The sequence below is a fragment of the Schistocerca americana genome, chromosome 7 (genome assembly GCF_021461395.2).
Source record: "Schistocerca americana isolate TAMUIC-IGC-003095 chromosome 7, iqSchAmer2.1, whole genome shotgun sequence".
NCBI lineage: Eukaryota > Metazoa > Arthropoda > Insecta > Orthoptera > Acrididae > Schistocerca > Schistocerca americana.
Genome location: NC_060125.1, coordinates 250,146,963 through 250,164,258, shown reverse-complemented (window position 1 = coordinate 250,164,258; position 17,296 = coordinate 250,146,963). Strand labels below are relative to the sequence as shown.

Sequence of the window (17,296 nt, the reverse complement as noted above, 5' to 3'; positions counted from 1 at the left end):
TGCATCTACATGTATGTAGATACTCCGTATGGTGTACGGCTGAATGTATCAGGTGCCACTACTAGTCATTTCCATTCTTATTCTGTTTGCAAATGGGGATCAAGGGAAAAACAAGTGTGTATATGCCCCAGAGCACTCACTGAAAAGAAGGAGCATTAACTTGTTAATAGGTGCACACATAAGAAAGAAAACTTGCTAGGTTTTGGAGTTATCCTTTTATGAGTTCTAGCTTGTCAAAGAATAACTCCGAAAGGTAGCTTTGAATTCTAGCTCGTCAAAGAATAACTGCAGAAGTTAGCAAGTTTTCTGTATTTTGTGAGTGCCTATCAACTACTCAATGCTTCTGCCTTTTGATGAGTGGTCTCCTTTAATCACTAATACTGGATTTGAACATTACAGTGTTCTTTTTCCTACTTATCAGTGCTATTGTTTTTGTATTCATTGGCATTAACTGGGATTTTTCGACATTAAGAGCAAGCCGTCATTCATCATACCAAATAGATATTCTGTCATAGGTCATGGTGTATATCCTTCTACATGCACTCGGCGACAATACTTTACTGTATAATGCGTCATCAGCAAACAGTCTCAGACTTCTGTTTTATCATCATTTGTGTGTATAGAGAATAAGAGTGGGCATTTCACACTTACCTGGGATGCTCCTGACAATGCTGTCATCTTTGATGAGCACATGCTGTGAAGTACAATATACTGGTTTGTTTTCATTCAGGAAAATAAGACCAAGAAAGAGAACTGGCCATACCAATATGCGCTTACAGACCTCTGGAAAAAAAAATGGTTTTTTACATTTACGTAGATAATCCACAAGCCACCATAAGATTCATGGTGGAAGGTACCCTGTACCACTACTTGTCATTTCCCCTCCTGTTCCACTCTGAAATAGTGAGGGAGAAACGACTGTCTGTACACCTCCACTTGTACCATATCTTCGTGGTCGTTAAGCGCAATGCATGTTAGCAGGAAAACAATCATTCAGCAGTCAGTTTCAAATTCTGGTTCTCTAAATTTTCTCAGTAGCATTTCCCAAAACAAATGCTCTCTTCCCTCCAGAGATTCCTATATGAGTTCCCAAAGCATCTCGTACAGATCTCAAACACTCGAGCAATACTCAAGGACAGGTCACACCAGTGTCCTATATGCAGTCTCCTTTACAAGTGAACCACTCTTTCCTAAAGTGTTTAGGCTAGATAGAAGGAAAATTACTTGTGTAATATTTTTGTGCTTCAGAGAATATCTGATTCAAGAAAATAAATAATTCTCGAGAAGAGAATAATATTGTTATCAAACATTTTTTTCTCTGGGGACTAATAGGAAACAATTCTTAAAGAGCTGCATATAAAGTGTACATATGTATGAATCAAGAACTTTGATACTGAGTAAGACAGAAAAAGAGGCTTTTGTGATTTAGTGTCAGACCCTCTGTTAAATTGTAATTGTTGTATTTTTGACTAATTTGTGTTATCTTTGCAGTGAACAAGCAGCAAAAGTAATGGTGGAACTTTTGGGCACATACACAGCTGAAAATGCATCACAAGCTCGTGATGATGCTCAACGCTGTATTCTGGCTGCACTTGCCGATCCCAATACATTCCTGCTGGATCCTCTACTTGCCTTAAAACCAGTAAGGTTTCTTGAAGGACAACTTATACATGACCTGCTATCCATATTTGTATCAGAAAAGCTCCCAAGCTACTTACATTTTTACCAAAATCATCGAGAATTTGTTCATAATCTAGGTAAGTTTGTATATGTGCCCTTTTTGTGAAACATTTTCGGAATTACATGAATAATAAAACTACTTCATATGTATCTGCATAGAACTGACATTCCAAAATGAAACCCCAGCCAAATATGTATAAGAAGCAGTTGTAGATTGATACACGTACACTTAACCATAAATGGGGGCACTAGCATACAGAACCAAAGATCACTTCATACACAGAAATAGTTATCTCTAAACTTAAAACCAGCAATGTAAAAGTGCACAGAATTACTTCAAAATGCACAGAATCAATTACTCATGCTAGAACATGAACGTAAAGAAAAAGTAACAGTTGGCCAAAACATTACATTAACACTAAGATCATCAGTTCAGTTATCACATTCCACATGTTAAAAAATACTAATTTGTGCTATTGTAAATTTTTGCTTGGAGTATGAAATAATGACGATGATGATGGTGGTGGTTATTATTGTGGTGATCACGATTACTATTCACCGTGCGTAATAGAAGGGAATTCTGTGAGAACCCACTTCCTCAAGCTAAAATCTTCATGATTTGTGATAAATTCAGGAACAGTGTTGCATGGCTGAGGCAATATTAACTTCTTCGACTATCAGTGTTTCCAGAATGTATTGCAATGAAACATAAACTTATTATTCAAATAACTGTCTTTATTATGAATGTTTCTCATGGGCAAGTACAAACATGTGAGTCTAACAAGAGTGCCACCTAGACACTCTCATTTCTTTGCCACAATTCAGTATTTGTTGTTACAAAGGTGAGATATACTCCATGGCTTAATCTGTCTCATCCTATTCACTGACTTTTCCAATGTCTTAGTGTGACATGTAGCTGTTGACAGTGGTGGTTAAGCACCTGCAGGATATTTGATTAACATTTCTGTCTCAGACTGCCGACTGCTGCACTGCATCCCGGAAGGACAGCATATAGTGTTAAAAAGCACATTAACGTAAAAGGGAATGATCTGACTTGTCATTTCGAAACCAGTCTGTTTTTTTTTTTTCTCCCATTTGTAGTCAGCCACTTACAATCTACATGCCAAATTTCAACCCAGATACACACTGCAAGTTACCTTTAAAAATATGAAAATGGGTATTTCTTTGTGTGACCTTGCAACTAAGGAGTTGACACTCCTGGGTGTTGCTAACTGCTGTTAATACCGAGCGTAGTACGCCTGATCAGGGGAGTGCCACAGTCGTATTATTTGTGTCATGTTCATTGAGGAACCTTGCTTCAAAGTTTTGTTAGAAATGGAAGCTAATATCCGTATTTTTGTGGCTATGTCTTTTATTTTACAGCAAGTGTTTGCTAATACGTTGTTGCAACCATAACACAGGTCGACACTTGTTCTGCAGTTTATAAAGTAAGTGGTGTGCTTTACTAACTTGCCACCCCTGAACATGTAAATAATACAAGGGTTGTACCAAAAGTAAGGTTCCCATACTTTTTACAAATAGAAAACATTGTTGATTATTGTTAATTTATACATCAATGAAAAGCTTACACTTTTACCTATTTTTCAACATAGTCTCAATTTTTTTTTAGACACTTTTGGAGACGGTGCTCCAGCTTTTGTATTCCTAAGTTGAAGAAGTCTCCCACCAACCTGTTGCATGTGACCTCTGCTCGGACTTCGTCGCTCTTGAAGCGTTTGCTGCCTAAGTGGTCCTTTAGACTGGGAAGGAGGTGATAATCTCTGGGGGCTAGTCTGGACTGTAAGGGGATGGGGCACAACAGTCCATCCAAATTTCTTCAAAAGCTCCTGTGTTTGACAAGTGACGTGGGGTCGAGTGTTGTCGTGATGTACTACTTCCTCCTTCAGTCGTCCTCTCCAGCGATTCTGAATTGCTCGCTGGAGTTTGGTCAGATATCTGTCTGAATTTATTGTCGTCCCAGGTTGCATGAAATTGATGATGAGTACCCCCTTCCGAACCCAAAAGTCGCCATAACCTTTCCTGCCGACTGTGTTTGTTTGAATTTCTTTGGTGGCGGTAGACTGGATTAACGCAACTGACAAGATTATTGTTGTTTTGTTTTGGAGGTCTAATGAAGTACCCACGTTTCATCTCCCATGACGATAGAGTCCAATTACTTCTCCTTGTTGCCTCCCCCCCTCACATTGAGGAAGAAACTTGCGAGCACAGTCAAGGCATTGCTCCTTGTATCTGTCACTCAGCATCCGCGGGATTCAGCAAGGACACATCTTGCGATAACCCAACATTTTCGTTAAAGTTCTTTCATTTGTGCTGTGGGAAGCTTCAGGAATGCGTTCCAGAAGTTCATGGACAGTGACTGTCCGATCTTTAAGCAGCTCACTGTTGATCTTCTGGACAATTGCATCCGAAACCGGCGATCTTCCACTCCATTCTTCATCGTGAACTTCCATGCGACCCCCAGCAAAAGCCCTGCACTATAAGTGGACATGCTGAACGGACATGCACTCTTCACCATAAACCTCAGTCAACTGCCAATGAATCTCCGTGGCCGGTAACTTTCTTGCATGGGGAAACCGGATTACTGCTCGAACCTCACACTTGGCGGGAGCGGTGATCAACACTTAAATCTCTCACGGCTGCCAAGCCAACACTGAGCGACATAGCAAATTGCGGACAGGCAGGCTCGAGAGTGAGGGAACCGATGTGCACGGCACTGTTGTCGAATTTAGCCTAGAGCCTAGCACTTTCCCTCGAGGCTGTAGCTCATTGGGAACCTTATTTTTGGAACAACCCTGGTATGTTTTCTTCTTCTTCTTCTTCTTCTTCTTCTTCTTCTTCTCATTACCCTGTTTTCTTTGTCCAGCCTACAATTGGCTGTAAAATCTGTTATGCTATGTAATTTAAATTCTTATCACATAATTAAGATATCCACCTCAGAGCCTGTAACAATGAGCCACTACTGCGTCTCCATTATTTAACGTAAACTAAAGACTAGGTTCAATCTGAAGCCACACTAATTTTCATTCAACTTATCCTCAGCTAATACTCATACCCTGCTTTCAGTAGCACCTGGGAAGATTGTATGCACAACTACAGAAATGTGGCAAAATTGCGTTGTTTGTAGGTCAGTGAAGTAGAGGCGGATAATGAGCTTCAAAGCTGATGTTTCATTATTGCCTCAAATATCAGTGAGCGAGTTCCACAGTTAGCAAGAGGTGGTTATGTTCTTTGTCGGGAGTGGTGTTATTTCATTGAAGCCATTTTAAAAAATCAGGAAGGCAGTGTTCAAATAGCCCAGATACAGTTTGCTGTATCTGTGGAACTTATGCGACAAGTACAAGACACCAACAAATAACCCAGTTTGTGCAGAAATAATATTTTGCTTATTTCGGCATGAAGCTTGGAGATCAGAACAAGTAATTTGCTCCACACATTGTGTGTCATACATGCATGCAGCAATTAAGGAATTGGAGTGAAGGTAAAATAAAGTGCCCTAATTTCACTGTCCCCTTGGTGTGTCCTGAACAGAAGAACTGCATCAATGTTGTTACTTCTGTGTGACAAAAATAACATGATACAACAAAAGAAACATGAATAAAATCTTGTATCTGAACTTAGATTCAGCAATTATACCTATCGCTCATGCTGTAGTGCTGCTGATCCCCTCCCCCCCATCATCAGTGGATACATTTAAATTCTCTAAATCAGAGGTAAGTCAAGAAAGTAGTGAATCTGACTAGTCATAGTGTGGTACCGGTAGCAACCGAAACCTCTTACTCAAACAGGACTTAACAATTTCGTGGATGACTTCGTACTCTTACACACACATGACCACAGTCTCAGGCAGAGGAAGTCAGACTTACGCACTTGGTAGGAGGGACTGTTGACCTTGTAGTTTGATCCCATTAATCCTTAAGGGCAGCTGTAGGGCAAAATAGCGAAAAACTTTGTATTTTTTTATTGCGTAGTTTATTAGATTGATTCTTTAAGAATAATGTCGCAAAATTTCGTACGAATTCTGGTTAGAAATATGTTTTTAAGAATAACATCGCAAAGTTCCGTACGAATTCTGGTTAGAAATATGTTTTTAAGAATAACATCGCAAAGTTCCGTACGAATTCTGGTTAGAAATATGTTTTAAAAAAGTTTGGGTGTCTGTGCCTACCATTCTATGTTTTGATCCACACCTTCTCTATATAATTTTTTGTGCATTTTTCATTCACACAATTGAAACGAACTGCAAATGAGTGTAGAGGGGTATGAAAAAGATTATCTTTGCTTGTTCCTTTGTTTGCAATGGGTCTTTTTTTGTGGTGGTGGTGTGTGCTACAAACTTATTTCAGTTTTTAGTTTTGCATATGTCAACCTGTTTTGCTTGAAATAGGTCGTAACTGTGGATAAGTATTCAAATAAGTGTGGAAATGTTGGATTTCACTTGTAAAAGGATCAGGAAATTTAAATAACAAGTGTGAAGAACATTTTCGAAAAAGTCGCGCGAGTTCATTGAAGAAAAAAAAAATTAGTGAAGGAATTGATAATGCTGTGTTCAGTGCCAAAGGCAAGTTTTCCAGTAGATTTAGGTTAATTGACTTAGAAATACTTGCCCATATGAATAATGTTTCGTGTGCGTGTGGTAATTGTGGGTCAAGGGCCTTACACTGTGTGATGACAGTGACAAAAAAGTAAGAAAGAAAGTATTTTAAACATAGCTGCACAACAGCAACGGTTCCAGGTAATAAAATTATAAACAGCCGACCAGTTGCAATGGATAAAGAATTCTTTACCTAGGTTTCAACAAATTTAAATTTGTCTTCTTCAGAAGGTGGCAATTTTACATTAGTATGGGCTGATTTATCATCACCGTTTTTTCAAATGTCTGCATAGATCCATTTGTCAAAATTAAAATATAGCCCTAAAAATAGGGTTTGTCACGTAAATATAAATTAGTACATGGAAGTTGCAGAGCTCACAACCGACCGGTCAGTTTTAATTTTGACAAATGGATCTATGCAGACATTTGAAAAAACGGCGATGATACATCAGCCCATACTAATGTAAAATTGCCACCTTCTGAAGAAGACAAATTTAAATTTGTTGAAACCTAGGTAAAGAATTCTTTATCCATTGCAACTGGTCGGCTGTTTATAATTTTATTAAAGAAAGAACGAGTAGACAGTGACAGAATTGTAAGTAATATATTTTGTGTACAGTTTGTAAAAACGACATTCAGTTAAAGACTTTTGTTCTCCATGGGAAGATGTACGAGGCAAATACGAGATTATATTACGCCGTGAGATGCTTAGGTGTCCGCAGAGAAGGGACAAATTTGTTTTGTGGCTTGATGAAATGCCTGCACCAGTGACTGGATTCAGTGATTACAACAGAACACTCCTAAGTGCTCTTGAAGTTTAGTGCAAGGATGACATGAAAGCAGCTGTTTAGGAAGCTGTAGATATTAACAGTGAAGGGCAAGGAGGGCACTATGTAGTGTAGACAGATCTGTGAGTATCTTTGGTGGAACCTGGATGAAGAGGGGCGATACATCACTTCATGGTGTATCATCTCTCATTAGTGTGTGTACAGGTAATGAGCAAGTATTGCTCTCAGTGCGACACAAGAAGTGTGCAGCAAGAATTACCAGGGGTCAAGTGGTGGGTTGGAAGCAGCTGGGATGAAACTAATACGCAAAAGGTCAGTGTAACAATTTGGTGTTAGCTATGTGAAGCATCTAGGTGATGGAGATTCCAGGGCTTTTAAGACTGTTGTAGAGAGCAATCTTCATAGACCACTAACTAAAATTAAAAAACTGGAATGTGTGGCGCATGTTCAAAAGCGAACGGAAGGTAGATTTCTCAGACTGAAGAAAGAAATGAAAGGCAAGAAACTAGAAGATGGAAAGCCACTGGGAGGTGTTAACAGACTGAAAGATAAGAAAATTCACACTTTACATATACAGGCTGGTCCATTGGCCAAATATCTCGTGAAATTAGCATCAAATGAAAAAATAACAACAAAAATTCTGTTTGAGCATGACGGCGGAAAACAGGTGGCGCTGTGGGTGGCCAACTAGATGGCATTGCCATAGGTCAAATTGATAGAAACTGCTATTTTTTTTACATAGGTACCCCCAGTTTTTATTACATATTTGTATAGTATGTAAATAAATATGAATATTTGATTTGGAACATTTGTTTTGCTTTGTGATGGATGGTGCGGTAATATTCAAACACTTATAATATACCTCACCAATTTAGATGAACAGTTGATAACAAGGTAGTTTTTAAAATTAAAACACAAAAAGTAGTTCGTTTTGGACTTTATTTCTGTTGTTCCAATGTGATACGTTTACTTTTGTGACTGTATCATAAATGATGGGAATGCATGCTGTTGCTGTGTGAGCAACTGTAATAACCTCATTAATGTAATAAATGCTCAAAATAATGTCCTTCAACTTCAGTGCATTTGGCAGTACGCATAACGAAATTCCTCTCAACAGCGAGTAGGTCGCCTTCAGTAATTGTCACGCATGCATTGGCAATGTGCTGATAAATGTTTTCAGGCATTGTCAGTGGATCACGATAACAATTATCTTTCAATTTTCCCCAAAGAAAGAAGTTCGGAGATGTAAGGTCCGGTGAATGTACAGGTGCTTCTAGGCCCAATCCACCTGTCATTATATATTCTATTTAATAGTGCTTCAATTGTATGCATGCTATGTGCAGAACATCCATCATGTTGAAAGTACATTGCCATTATGTCATGAAGTGAAACATCTTGTAGTAGAATCGGTGTAACATTTAGAAATTGGCATATGTTGCACCATTTAGATTGCTATCGATAAAATAAGGGCCAGTTCGATGTCCTCCCATAATTCCAAACCATACATTAACCTGCCAGGGTCGCTGATGTTCCACTTTTCACAGCCATTATGGATTTTCCATTACCCAATAGTGCATATTATGCTGGTTTACGTTACCTCTGTTTGTGAATGACACTTTGTCACTGAATGGAAAAAAAAGTGTTATCTTGTAACTTATTTTGTGCCCAGTGGCAAAAATTTACACGACATTTAAAATCATTGCCATGCAATTCCTGGTGCATAGAAATATGGTGAAGATGAAATGTGTGGTGATGAAGAATTCTCAAAATCAACGTTTTTGAAATTCCCAATTTCCGCTCAGTTTGTCTGCTACTGATGTGCGGATTAGCCTCAACTGCAGCTCTCAAACACTTATTTGGGCACCTTCATTTGTTGCAGTTCTTGGTTACGTCTTCTTCTGTGGCGGAACACTTCCAGTTTCTTTAAATACATTAACTATCCAACGAAAAGTCCAGACACTTGGATGCTGTGTGTCAGGATACTGATCAACACACACAGCACAAACTTTTTGAACATTTTGATCTCAATAGCCATAAGTAAGCACCATATCTACCTTTCCTGTGACTGTTAACCGTTACGTTTTAACAAGATTATGTCTTCTGCGTAATTATTATGACTAAACAAGCATATTATCATACCTAGTTTAAGTAATGGATTGCACACAGTACTATCGGTTGTGTTGCTTTATTTGTGAGAATATTATAGCGCCATCCAGCACAAAGCGAAACAAATGTTCCAAATCAAACATTCATATTTATTTATGTACTGTACAAATATGTAATAAAAAATGGGGTACCTATTTAAAAAAATGCAGTTTTATCAATTTTGCCTGTGGGCCATCCATAGTGCCATCTGTTTTCCCCCCTCATGCTCGAACGTATTTGTTGTTCTTATTTTTTTTTTTTTGTTTGATGCTAATTTCTTTCGTGAGATATTTGGCCCAGTCACTGTCAATGCACCACCCTGTATATTGTGGAAAAGCTATCAATGATAACTAACATAGTGTGAAAATAATGCAGTAAGCCATGTGGGCAATATTCTTTCACAAACTTTCCACAGGTGATAATCCTCAACGTTTCCGTTGTGACATATTGTGGTGCAATTATCTTTAGCCAGAAGCCATTGGAAAGCCATACACCCACAAACATAGTTTGCACTTTGTGTTTTAGATGTTATAAAACCAACTTTCAGGTACCTAGCCAATCCAGAACAACTGACAAAACAGGTACATGGGAAAGCACAGAATACAAATGAGAGCTACAATCAACTTATATGGATGTATTTTCCAAAAACAGTATTTGTGTCCTCAGTTGTTCTGGAGATTGCTGTTTGTGATGCCTGTCTAGTGTTCAGTAGTAGAGATGTAGGTAAGCTAAAGTGCCTGCAGAGACTAGGCTTCCATCAAGGTGCTTCACACTGATGATACTGACAAGCATCGATAAAGTGCGACTAGATAAAGCTCAGGCAGCAGAAGAAAAAATGCAAAAGTTGCCTAGTCAAATGAGGTGGAGGAAGAGAATAAAGATTATGGATATGAACAGCATTGATTGCCAGAGGTATAGCAATATTGTCAGCAATTAAAATAAAAACTTTAAATGCAAATTGCTGTAAACTGACTGAGTTATAATGTACCTTTTTTCAGGAGTTATAAAATCTAACGTCCTGAAATGAAATGTAGCATAGTTCTTAAAAATTACTTACTGAATAATCCTGTGCAGTACTTTTCCATTAGCATTTCTCTGATAAAAATAGAGCGGCGGGTGACGCAGAACTAAAAAATCAATTTCAAAGCAACTGTGATCTCAAACAAAAACCTGTTCTACATGTTTTATTAGCCTCTTACACAGATGTAAACTGTGAAATTCCAGTTTTATTGCTTTGATTAGTTTACGAGAAAAGATACATTATAGAAACAATGGTAGTTAAAAATTCAAATCCTTCTAAAATGTGTGTTGATCCCCATTTTCAAACAATAATTGCACAGCATATCAAGCATTATGCTGTACATAATAGTCTCAAGTTTTATTTTCTTTGCTGTAATGTTTTAAGAGGTACATATATTTAAGTACAACAACACATTTAGCCCTACATCTATCCTTAAACCAAACCACCGACGACTTGCCCCCTAGCCGGCACCCTGCCCCCCCTCGCTGGCACCCACCTCCCATGCTCTACCCCCCACTCCCTGTAACACTTGATGCCCTCCAATCCCCACTCTCTCTACCCCCAATGCTCTTGACCCCCAAGTATCCTCTGTCTCCTGTGTCATCTAATCCCCTCCCCTCACACCCTCTGCCCCTCACCCATGTGCTGTACCCTGCCCAACTCTCCATCTCCTGTGTTCTCTATGTGTGTGTGTGTGTGTGTGTGTGTGTGTGTGTGTGTGTGTGAGAGAGAGAGAGAGAGAGAGAGAGAGAGAGAGAGTGTGTGTGTGTGTGTGTGTGTGTGTGTGTGTGTGTGTGTTTTTAGTACAGTATGTGAATAACCGAATCACAAAAATAGTCATGACCTTGTTTCCTACTTGTAGGTTTGAATCATGAACAAAACATGAAAAAGATGCGGCTATTGACTTTCATGCAGCTGGCTGAGGGACAATCGGAGATGACTTTTGACACTATTCAGCAAGAACTTCAGCTTGGTGAGAATGAGGTGGAAAGTTTCATCATTGATGGTATGTTGGACTTAGGTTTTTTCTTTTTTTTTTCCTTTCTCTTTCTCTGAATCAATGAAAGAAGATAAATTGGTCATTTTCTTAATGTATTGGAAGGTGAATAGTGCATATGCATGGCAACAAGTTTGGTTATGAAAATTTTATTTTCAGTTTTTGTTGAACAGTACACACACTTCATTTTGACCCAATTATTTTATTGGCCAAGATTCTGTCTTCGAAAACAGTGTTTTTATTTTTGAATTACAGTGAAACTCAGTTTTCTGTCCACTGCATTACACTCTTAAAATATGGAATTATGGCTCTGAAATGCATTGAACAGTAAATATTGTGACTGAAGGTGGAAAATTATTAATGAAATAAAAATGTACTTCAGAAAACCATAAAATCACAATGATACAGAACAGCTGGCCAGTGATTCAGGAACTGAAACACTGGTACTGCTGATAAATGCTGTCCGGGAGAGAATATACTCTAGGAGATTAGCAGGTTACTTTCCTTTCCTGTAACTCTATAAAGGAGCTATGGTTCATAACGTGATACCACACTCCTTACTTGGCTTTGGTTCTTTGCCATGGAAATGTACCTCTCTTTTAATGCGCACCCCCCCCCCCCCCCCCCCCCCTCCTTTTTTGTTTCCTTGGAACGCGTGAATGAGAAACTAAATGTAAACTGGATGTAAACTTGCCATGATGGAGAGAGGCTTTCAAGCCTCGACTGTGGAGATAGCTAAATTATATGGGCATGTCAGTCTTGCCTTTCATTCCTGAAGGACAGCAGCTTTTTTAATTGTTGCAGAGGAAACAGTCTAGATGATTGACTGATCTGTCCTTGCAACACCAGTAAACATGATCTTGCTATTTTGGTATTTTCACAGGTAGAAACAAAAAATACTCCAACCATTACATTGTCCCAAGGACATGCTGCTCCACTGTGTGGTTTAATGATAGTGGCATCATCCTCGATAAAGTATTCTAGAAGTAAAATAATCCCAATTTGGCGTTCTAGCTGGAATCTACTTGGCAGGGGATGTGGTCAGAGAGTAGGGTGGAGGGTGGGATTCTGTGGGTTGGAACGTGTTGGATTCCTCAATTATGATGGCATGTTAGAGAACTTGAAAAGAGAGATAGGTATGTTAAGTTACTTATAGTGGGAGTTAGTAAATTGTAGTGGCAGAAAAAACTGGATTTTTGGTCACATTAATACTGGATTATCACTTCAGAATCAAATTGGTTAATGCCACAGTAATGATTAGTTCTAATAATGAACAATAAAATACAAATGTAGGTGAGCTATTACAAACAGCACAACGAACAAGTTATCATAGCTGAGATCCACACAAAGTCATAGCCACAAATTCAGTCCAAGAATATGCAGAGTGACATACATTACTCTTTCACCTCAATTACTTTTGACCCATTAACGGCATCATAATCTACTTTCACCTAGATGAACAGTGACAAAGGGCTTATGGAACTAAGCAATTTTTTGCTGACAGAATAACAGATCTTGATAAGACAAATTCAGTCATGTAAATGTTCTGTAGGTGTGACAAGAAATAAGAGTAAAAATGCAGTGCTATATGAATTATTAGTTTAAGATGGAGAGTCATGCTTCATTTCAAACAAGTTTTGTACCACAAAGTTACCACTAGAAAGTCATTCAACTAGCATTGAGCTGAGTCTATTAACTTTGCTTACTTCTCCCACTATTCAACAAATAGTCAGCTCTAGAGTGGAAGGCAGAAGATGAGGTACTGGCAGAGATAAAGCTGTCATGGCAGGTCATGAGTCATGTTGAGATAGCTCAGTCAGTAGAGCACTTACCTGCAAAAGGCAAAGCTCCCAATTTCAAAACCCTGTCTAACACACAGTTCGAATTTGCAACATGTCCCATTACAATATTTGTTGACTCCGTGTTTAGGTTTATCAGCAATATTTTGAAATGGGTAGATTGCTATTCACTGTAAAGATGACCAACTTGAGTTGCAGACAGCACAATAAAAAGACTGATACTAAATGTGCTTCTAATCAAAGTCTACTTCAGAAAATAAAAGAAAACACACATTCACACTAGCAGACGCTCCTCATGCACACAAGGCTGCTATCTCTGGCTGCTCTGGCCAGACTGCCAGGCAAAGACAAAAATGTAGATATGTCAGTTAAGGCTTTCCCAATGTATACTGCTGATGAAATCATCTTGGGCTTCCATCCGGATAGCTGCGTTGAAAATCTGCGACGTTTTGATTAGTGTCATTCTCATCCTGTTCTGGCGAAGTGTCAATGGACCGCGGTCGTCTTCTATATATAGCTGGTCAGCGGCAGGTGGTGGCCGTCTCTCCCCACCCCTCCTACTGGCACTGGGCCGGTGGTGGTGGGGGGGGGGGGGGGGATCGCGCAGTGCCGGGCGATGTCACCGCGTGTCGTGTTAGTATAACTTAAAATTGTGGGAGCGTTAGCAGTTGAGCACGGTCCCAGCGTATAGCCGTTATTGCAGGGTTCCATGCCGAACTTAAATGGTAGCCCTCATCCCTGTTGACAAGATTGTCATGTAATCTTATTTCAACTGATTCCTTGATGACACACTCCCAGAAGTCACTGGCTCGGCAAAGCATTTTTGTTTCTTCAAATTGGAAGGTGTATCCCTCTTCGAGGCTGTGTTCTTCCATGGCCGATTTGTCCTTGTGCCCCAGCTGTACGCATCTAATGTGTTCCTGGCAGCATTGTGAGATGCTGCGTTTTTGACCAATGTACTGGAGCCCACACTCGCACGGTACACTATATATATTGGGAACTTGTAGCTACAGTTTGTCTTCACCAAGGCCAGTAACACTCTCATTTTTGGAAGTGATCGAAAAATTGCTTTGGTGTTGTTTTTTCCCATTATTCTCACAATTTTGGCTGACGGGCCCCCAATGTAGGGGATAAAGGCCAGTTTCTTTTCCTCTTCCTCTTCTTTGTGGATAGCTGTTTCACTATTTCTTCCAGAATGCATGTCTAATGTGTGCTTCGCTGTAGCCATTCCGACAAAACACATCCTTAAGGTGCTGCAGCCCAGCTGGAAGGCTGCCTTAGTCGCAGATGGCTCTTGCTCTGTGAACCAGTGTCGTTAGAATGGTGTGCCGCTGTGCTAGGTGATGGCAGCTTGAAGCATGGAGATATGGGTCTGTTTGAGTCTTCTTTCTGTATACTGCATGTCCTAGTGTGCTGCCTGCTTTTCTCCTTATAAGGATAACCAAAAATGGAAGACATCCATCTTGTTCTAATTTCATTGTGATCTGTATGTTTTTGTGCATGCTGTTCAGGTGTTCGTGGAATTCATTCAGGGCTTCTTTTTCCATGTTCCCACACAATGAATGTGTCATAAATGTAACGGAAGAAGTGTTTAGGTTTAAGCCGTGCCGTTTCTAGTGCCAACTCCTCACAAGTGCTCCATATAGAGATTGGCAATTCCTGGAGCAAGTGGCAAACCCATGGCTACCCCATCAACCTTCCCCTTCAATCCTTCTACCGGAAGGTGGAGCCACTGGGTCCGAAAGCTTGCATAAGTAAAACTGTTTTTTTTTTATATATGTGTGTTCTTCTGGTCAGAAAGCTTGCATAAGTAAAACCGTTTTTTTATATTTGTGTTCTCCTGTTGCCACTTGATCAGTAGATTTATCTATCCAATTGCATTATATTGTCAAAATTGATTATTTTTGCTGTTAAACTATAGTGTGTGTTGTACATTGCTTGTATTGTTCTTGTAATAATCTAATATATACTCCAAAATCAATAAATCTATTACTTCTATATTTTGGTCATAGGGTTAGTAAGAAAACATGCTTCTTATGGAATTCCTACTTCAGTTTAAATTTTAATGGGATTACAAATACACACTGCATCTATTACACAATGGTGCTGCTCTGATTTTAATCAATTGGTCTCTGTGTGTGTTAAATCTATTTTAAGTAAGTCCGAAATTATCACTAGTCTAAGACTGGAGAGTCCATCTATTAGCCACCAAAATGACATGTCAGACCTGCTCTAGTTGTTACAATTTTGACGATTGGTGAGAACATTCACTCCATTTACTTCAGCCATTGTTACCAAAAAATCTGATTTTTGTGTTCTTTCATCTTCCCTTGAAATAAATTGTAATTTTTATCCCTACTACTTTCCTAGTGATACTGGCTATCAGCTTTCCACTACATTGGTCTATTAGAATAAAAAATCTATGAATATAGAGAAGTTATGACAACATTTACTTAGGAAAGTGAAGGAAGTATTTTGAGTCTGTGAGGCATAAAAGATGTTTCAAATAAACAAAAAAATAATTGATTGTGTTTATTTTCAGTTCTCAAAACGAAACTTGTAAGAGCACGAATGGATCAGGCAGCCAGAAAAGTCTTCATATCCAGCACAATGCACCGCACATTTGGTCGAGCACAGTGGCAACAGCTGAGAGATTTACTTTATTCTTGGAAGAGCAATTTACAAGTGATGCAAGAGGGCATGAAGTCTATTGCTTCTGCACAGATGGAAATGATGGTCCGGCAGCAGTGAAAAGTTTAAAGAAAGAAAGTGTGATAAAACCATTTTGTAAACTAGAACAATTGAGAATTTATAATTTTTTTCCTTGTGCACATTGTTGTTTGTTCTAACATTTGTATATTGCAAATAAAAGTGATACAAGGCATTTTATTTCTCTTTATAATATTGTGTTACCCACGTATATTCCTGCCCAGTTTTCTCACCTTTCCTTGAAAATGTTTTTTCCTCCAAAATCGTTGGGTAGGTCTTAGCTTCATGAAATCTTTCCAATACTTCTTAGCAAACCGCATAATAATTTAAACATTACTGAAAGCACAAAGCCGAGAATATTCAGATACAGAATTGTAAATATAAAGCTAATGTGCTGCCATGTTTAAATTTTGTAAGGAAAGGTTTACACGGTCAGCATTTTATCACAATTGTTGTGCATTTAAGGTTAAAGTAATTAGAGTTATGTCAAGTATGACTCAAGTTTGTTTAGTTTACAAAATCGTCAATGCTGCTGTTATAGTGAGTAACGCCAAATGAAAAATAGTGAAGATTTGAATGTTTCTGCAGTTACTGACCTTGCACAAAGGTGCTGCTTGTTAAAATTTTTACATTCTTTGTAAACACTGAAAGCAGTTAATGTTAAGAAAATGTAAGCTTATTTCTCCATTAATTTAAACTGTGATTTGTTTATCAATGTAACTGCAATATTGGAAAGTACCTATCAGAATGCTCAAGCAACTTTGCCCAGTTAAATCATTGCAAAGAATACTGTAAAATATTAAGCAAACTAATTTCAAAATCTGAAAGAGTGAATTTTTGATTAAAATTACCATATCTTGCCACTAAGAACCCTATCACAGTTTTTTTAACAAAATTCTGAGGACAAATATTATAAGGTAGATTATTTTGTTTAATATCAGTAAATTGCCCCAGAATCATTCCGTTTAATATCCACACAGTTATACCCAGGTATCTGTATGGCCTGACTGATTCCAAAAGTGAGTCATTGTTACTGTTTTCATAAGATACTATGTTTTCTAGTATTTTGTGATTTAAAACTGCCCAAATTGTCTTTACACACTTTGAAGTAGGAGAATGTTTATTGGTGATATAAGACTAAGCGTGCACTTCTAGCGTGCGTGAGGGGGGAGGGGCATTAGAAGTGGGAAGAGCCTGGCCTTTCTGCACTATCAGCCAGTTCACCAGCAGTACTTACAGGCACAGCAACATGTGTACCGCTCTGTTGTGCAACACACAATTATAAAATTTCTTGCTGGGGAAGAAGTTCAAGCAACGGAAATTTCTCAGAGACTGACTGCACAGTTTGGGGACTGCCTGGCATAAAGGGTTGAAGGCAGGACGAGAATGAGTGGAAAATCAGGACTGGGGTCGCAGTCCTTGAATCAGCATTACAGAGGAAAACATTCACATGGAGTTTGAGATATTCTTGAAGAAGATGGATGCACAAGTGTATCTGAAATTGCAGAATGGGTCAGAAAAAGTAATGCAAGCTTTCAAGTGATC

At 38.7% G+C, this 17,296-nt stretch overlaps 1 protein-coding gene across 1 annotated transcript in view; it reads left to right on the top strand.

Annotated features, from left to right (window-relative positions):
- The window catches only part of LOC124621773 (eukaryotic translation initiation factor 3 subunit M), a 67,993-nt gene extending 52,067 nt beyond the window's left edge, over window positions 1-15,926 (top strand). The window contains exons 5-7 of the mRNA XM_047147206.1: window positions 1,492-1,757; window positions 11,109-11,252; window positions 15,585-15,926. Of these exons, the coding sequence (XP_047003162.1) occupies window positions 1,492-1,757; window positions 11,109-11,252; window positions 15,585-15,793 (619 nt within the window). The 3' untranslated portion in view covers window positions 15,794-15,926. The remainder of the gene's footprint in view (window positions 1-1,491; window positions 1,758-11,108; window positions 11,253-15,584) is intronic.
- The last annotated feature ends 1,370 nt before the right edge of the window (window positions 15,927-17,296 follow it).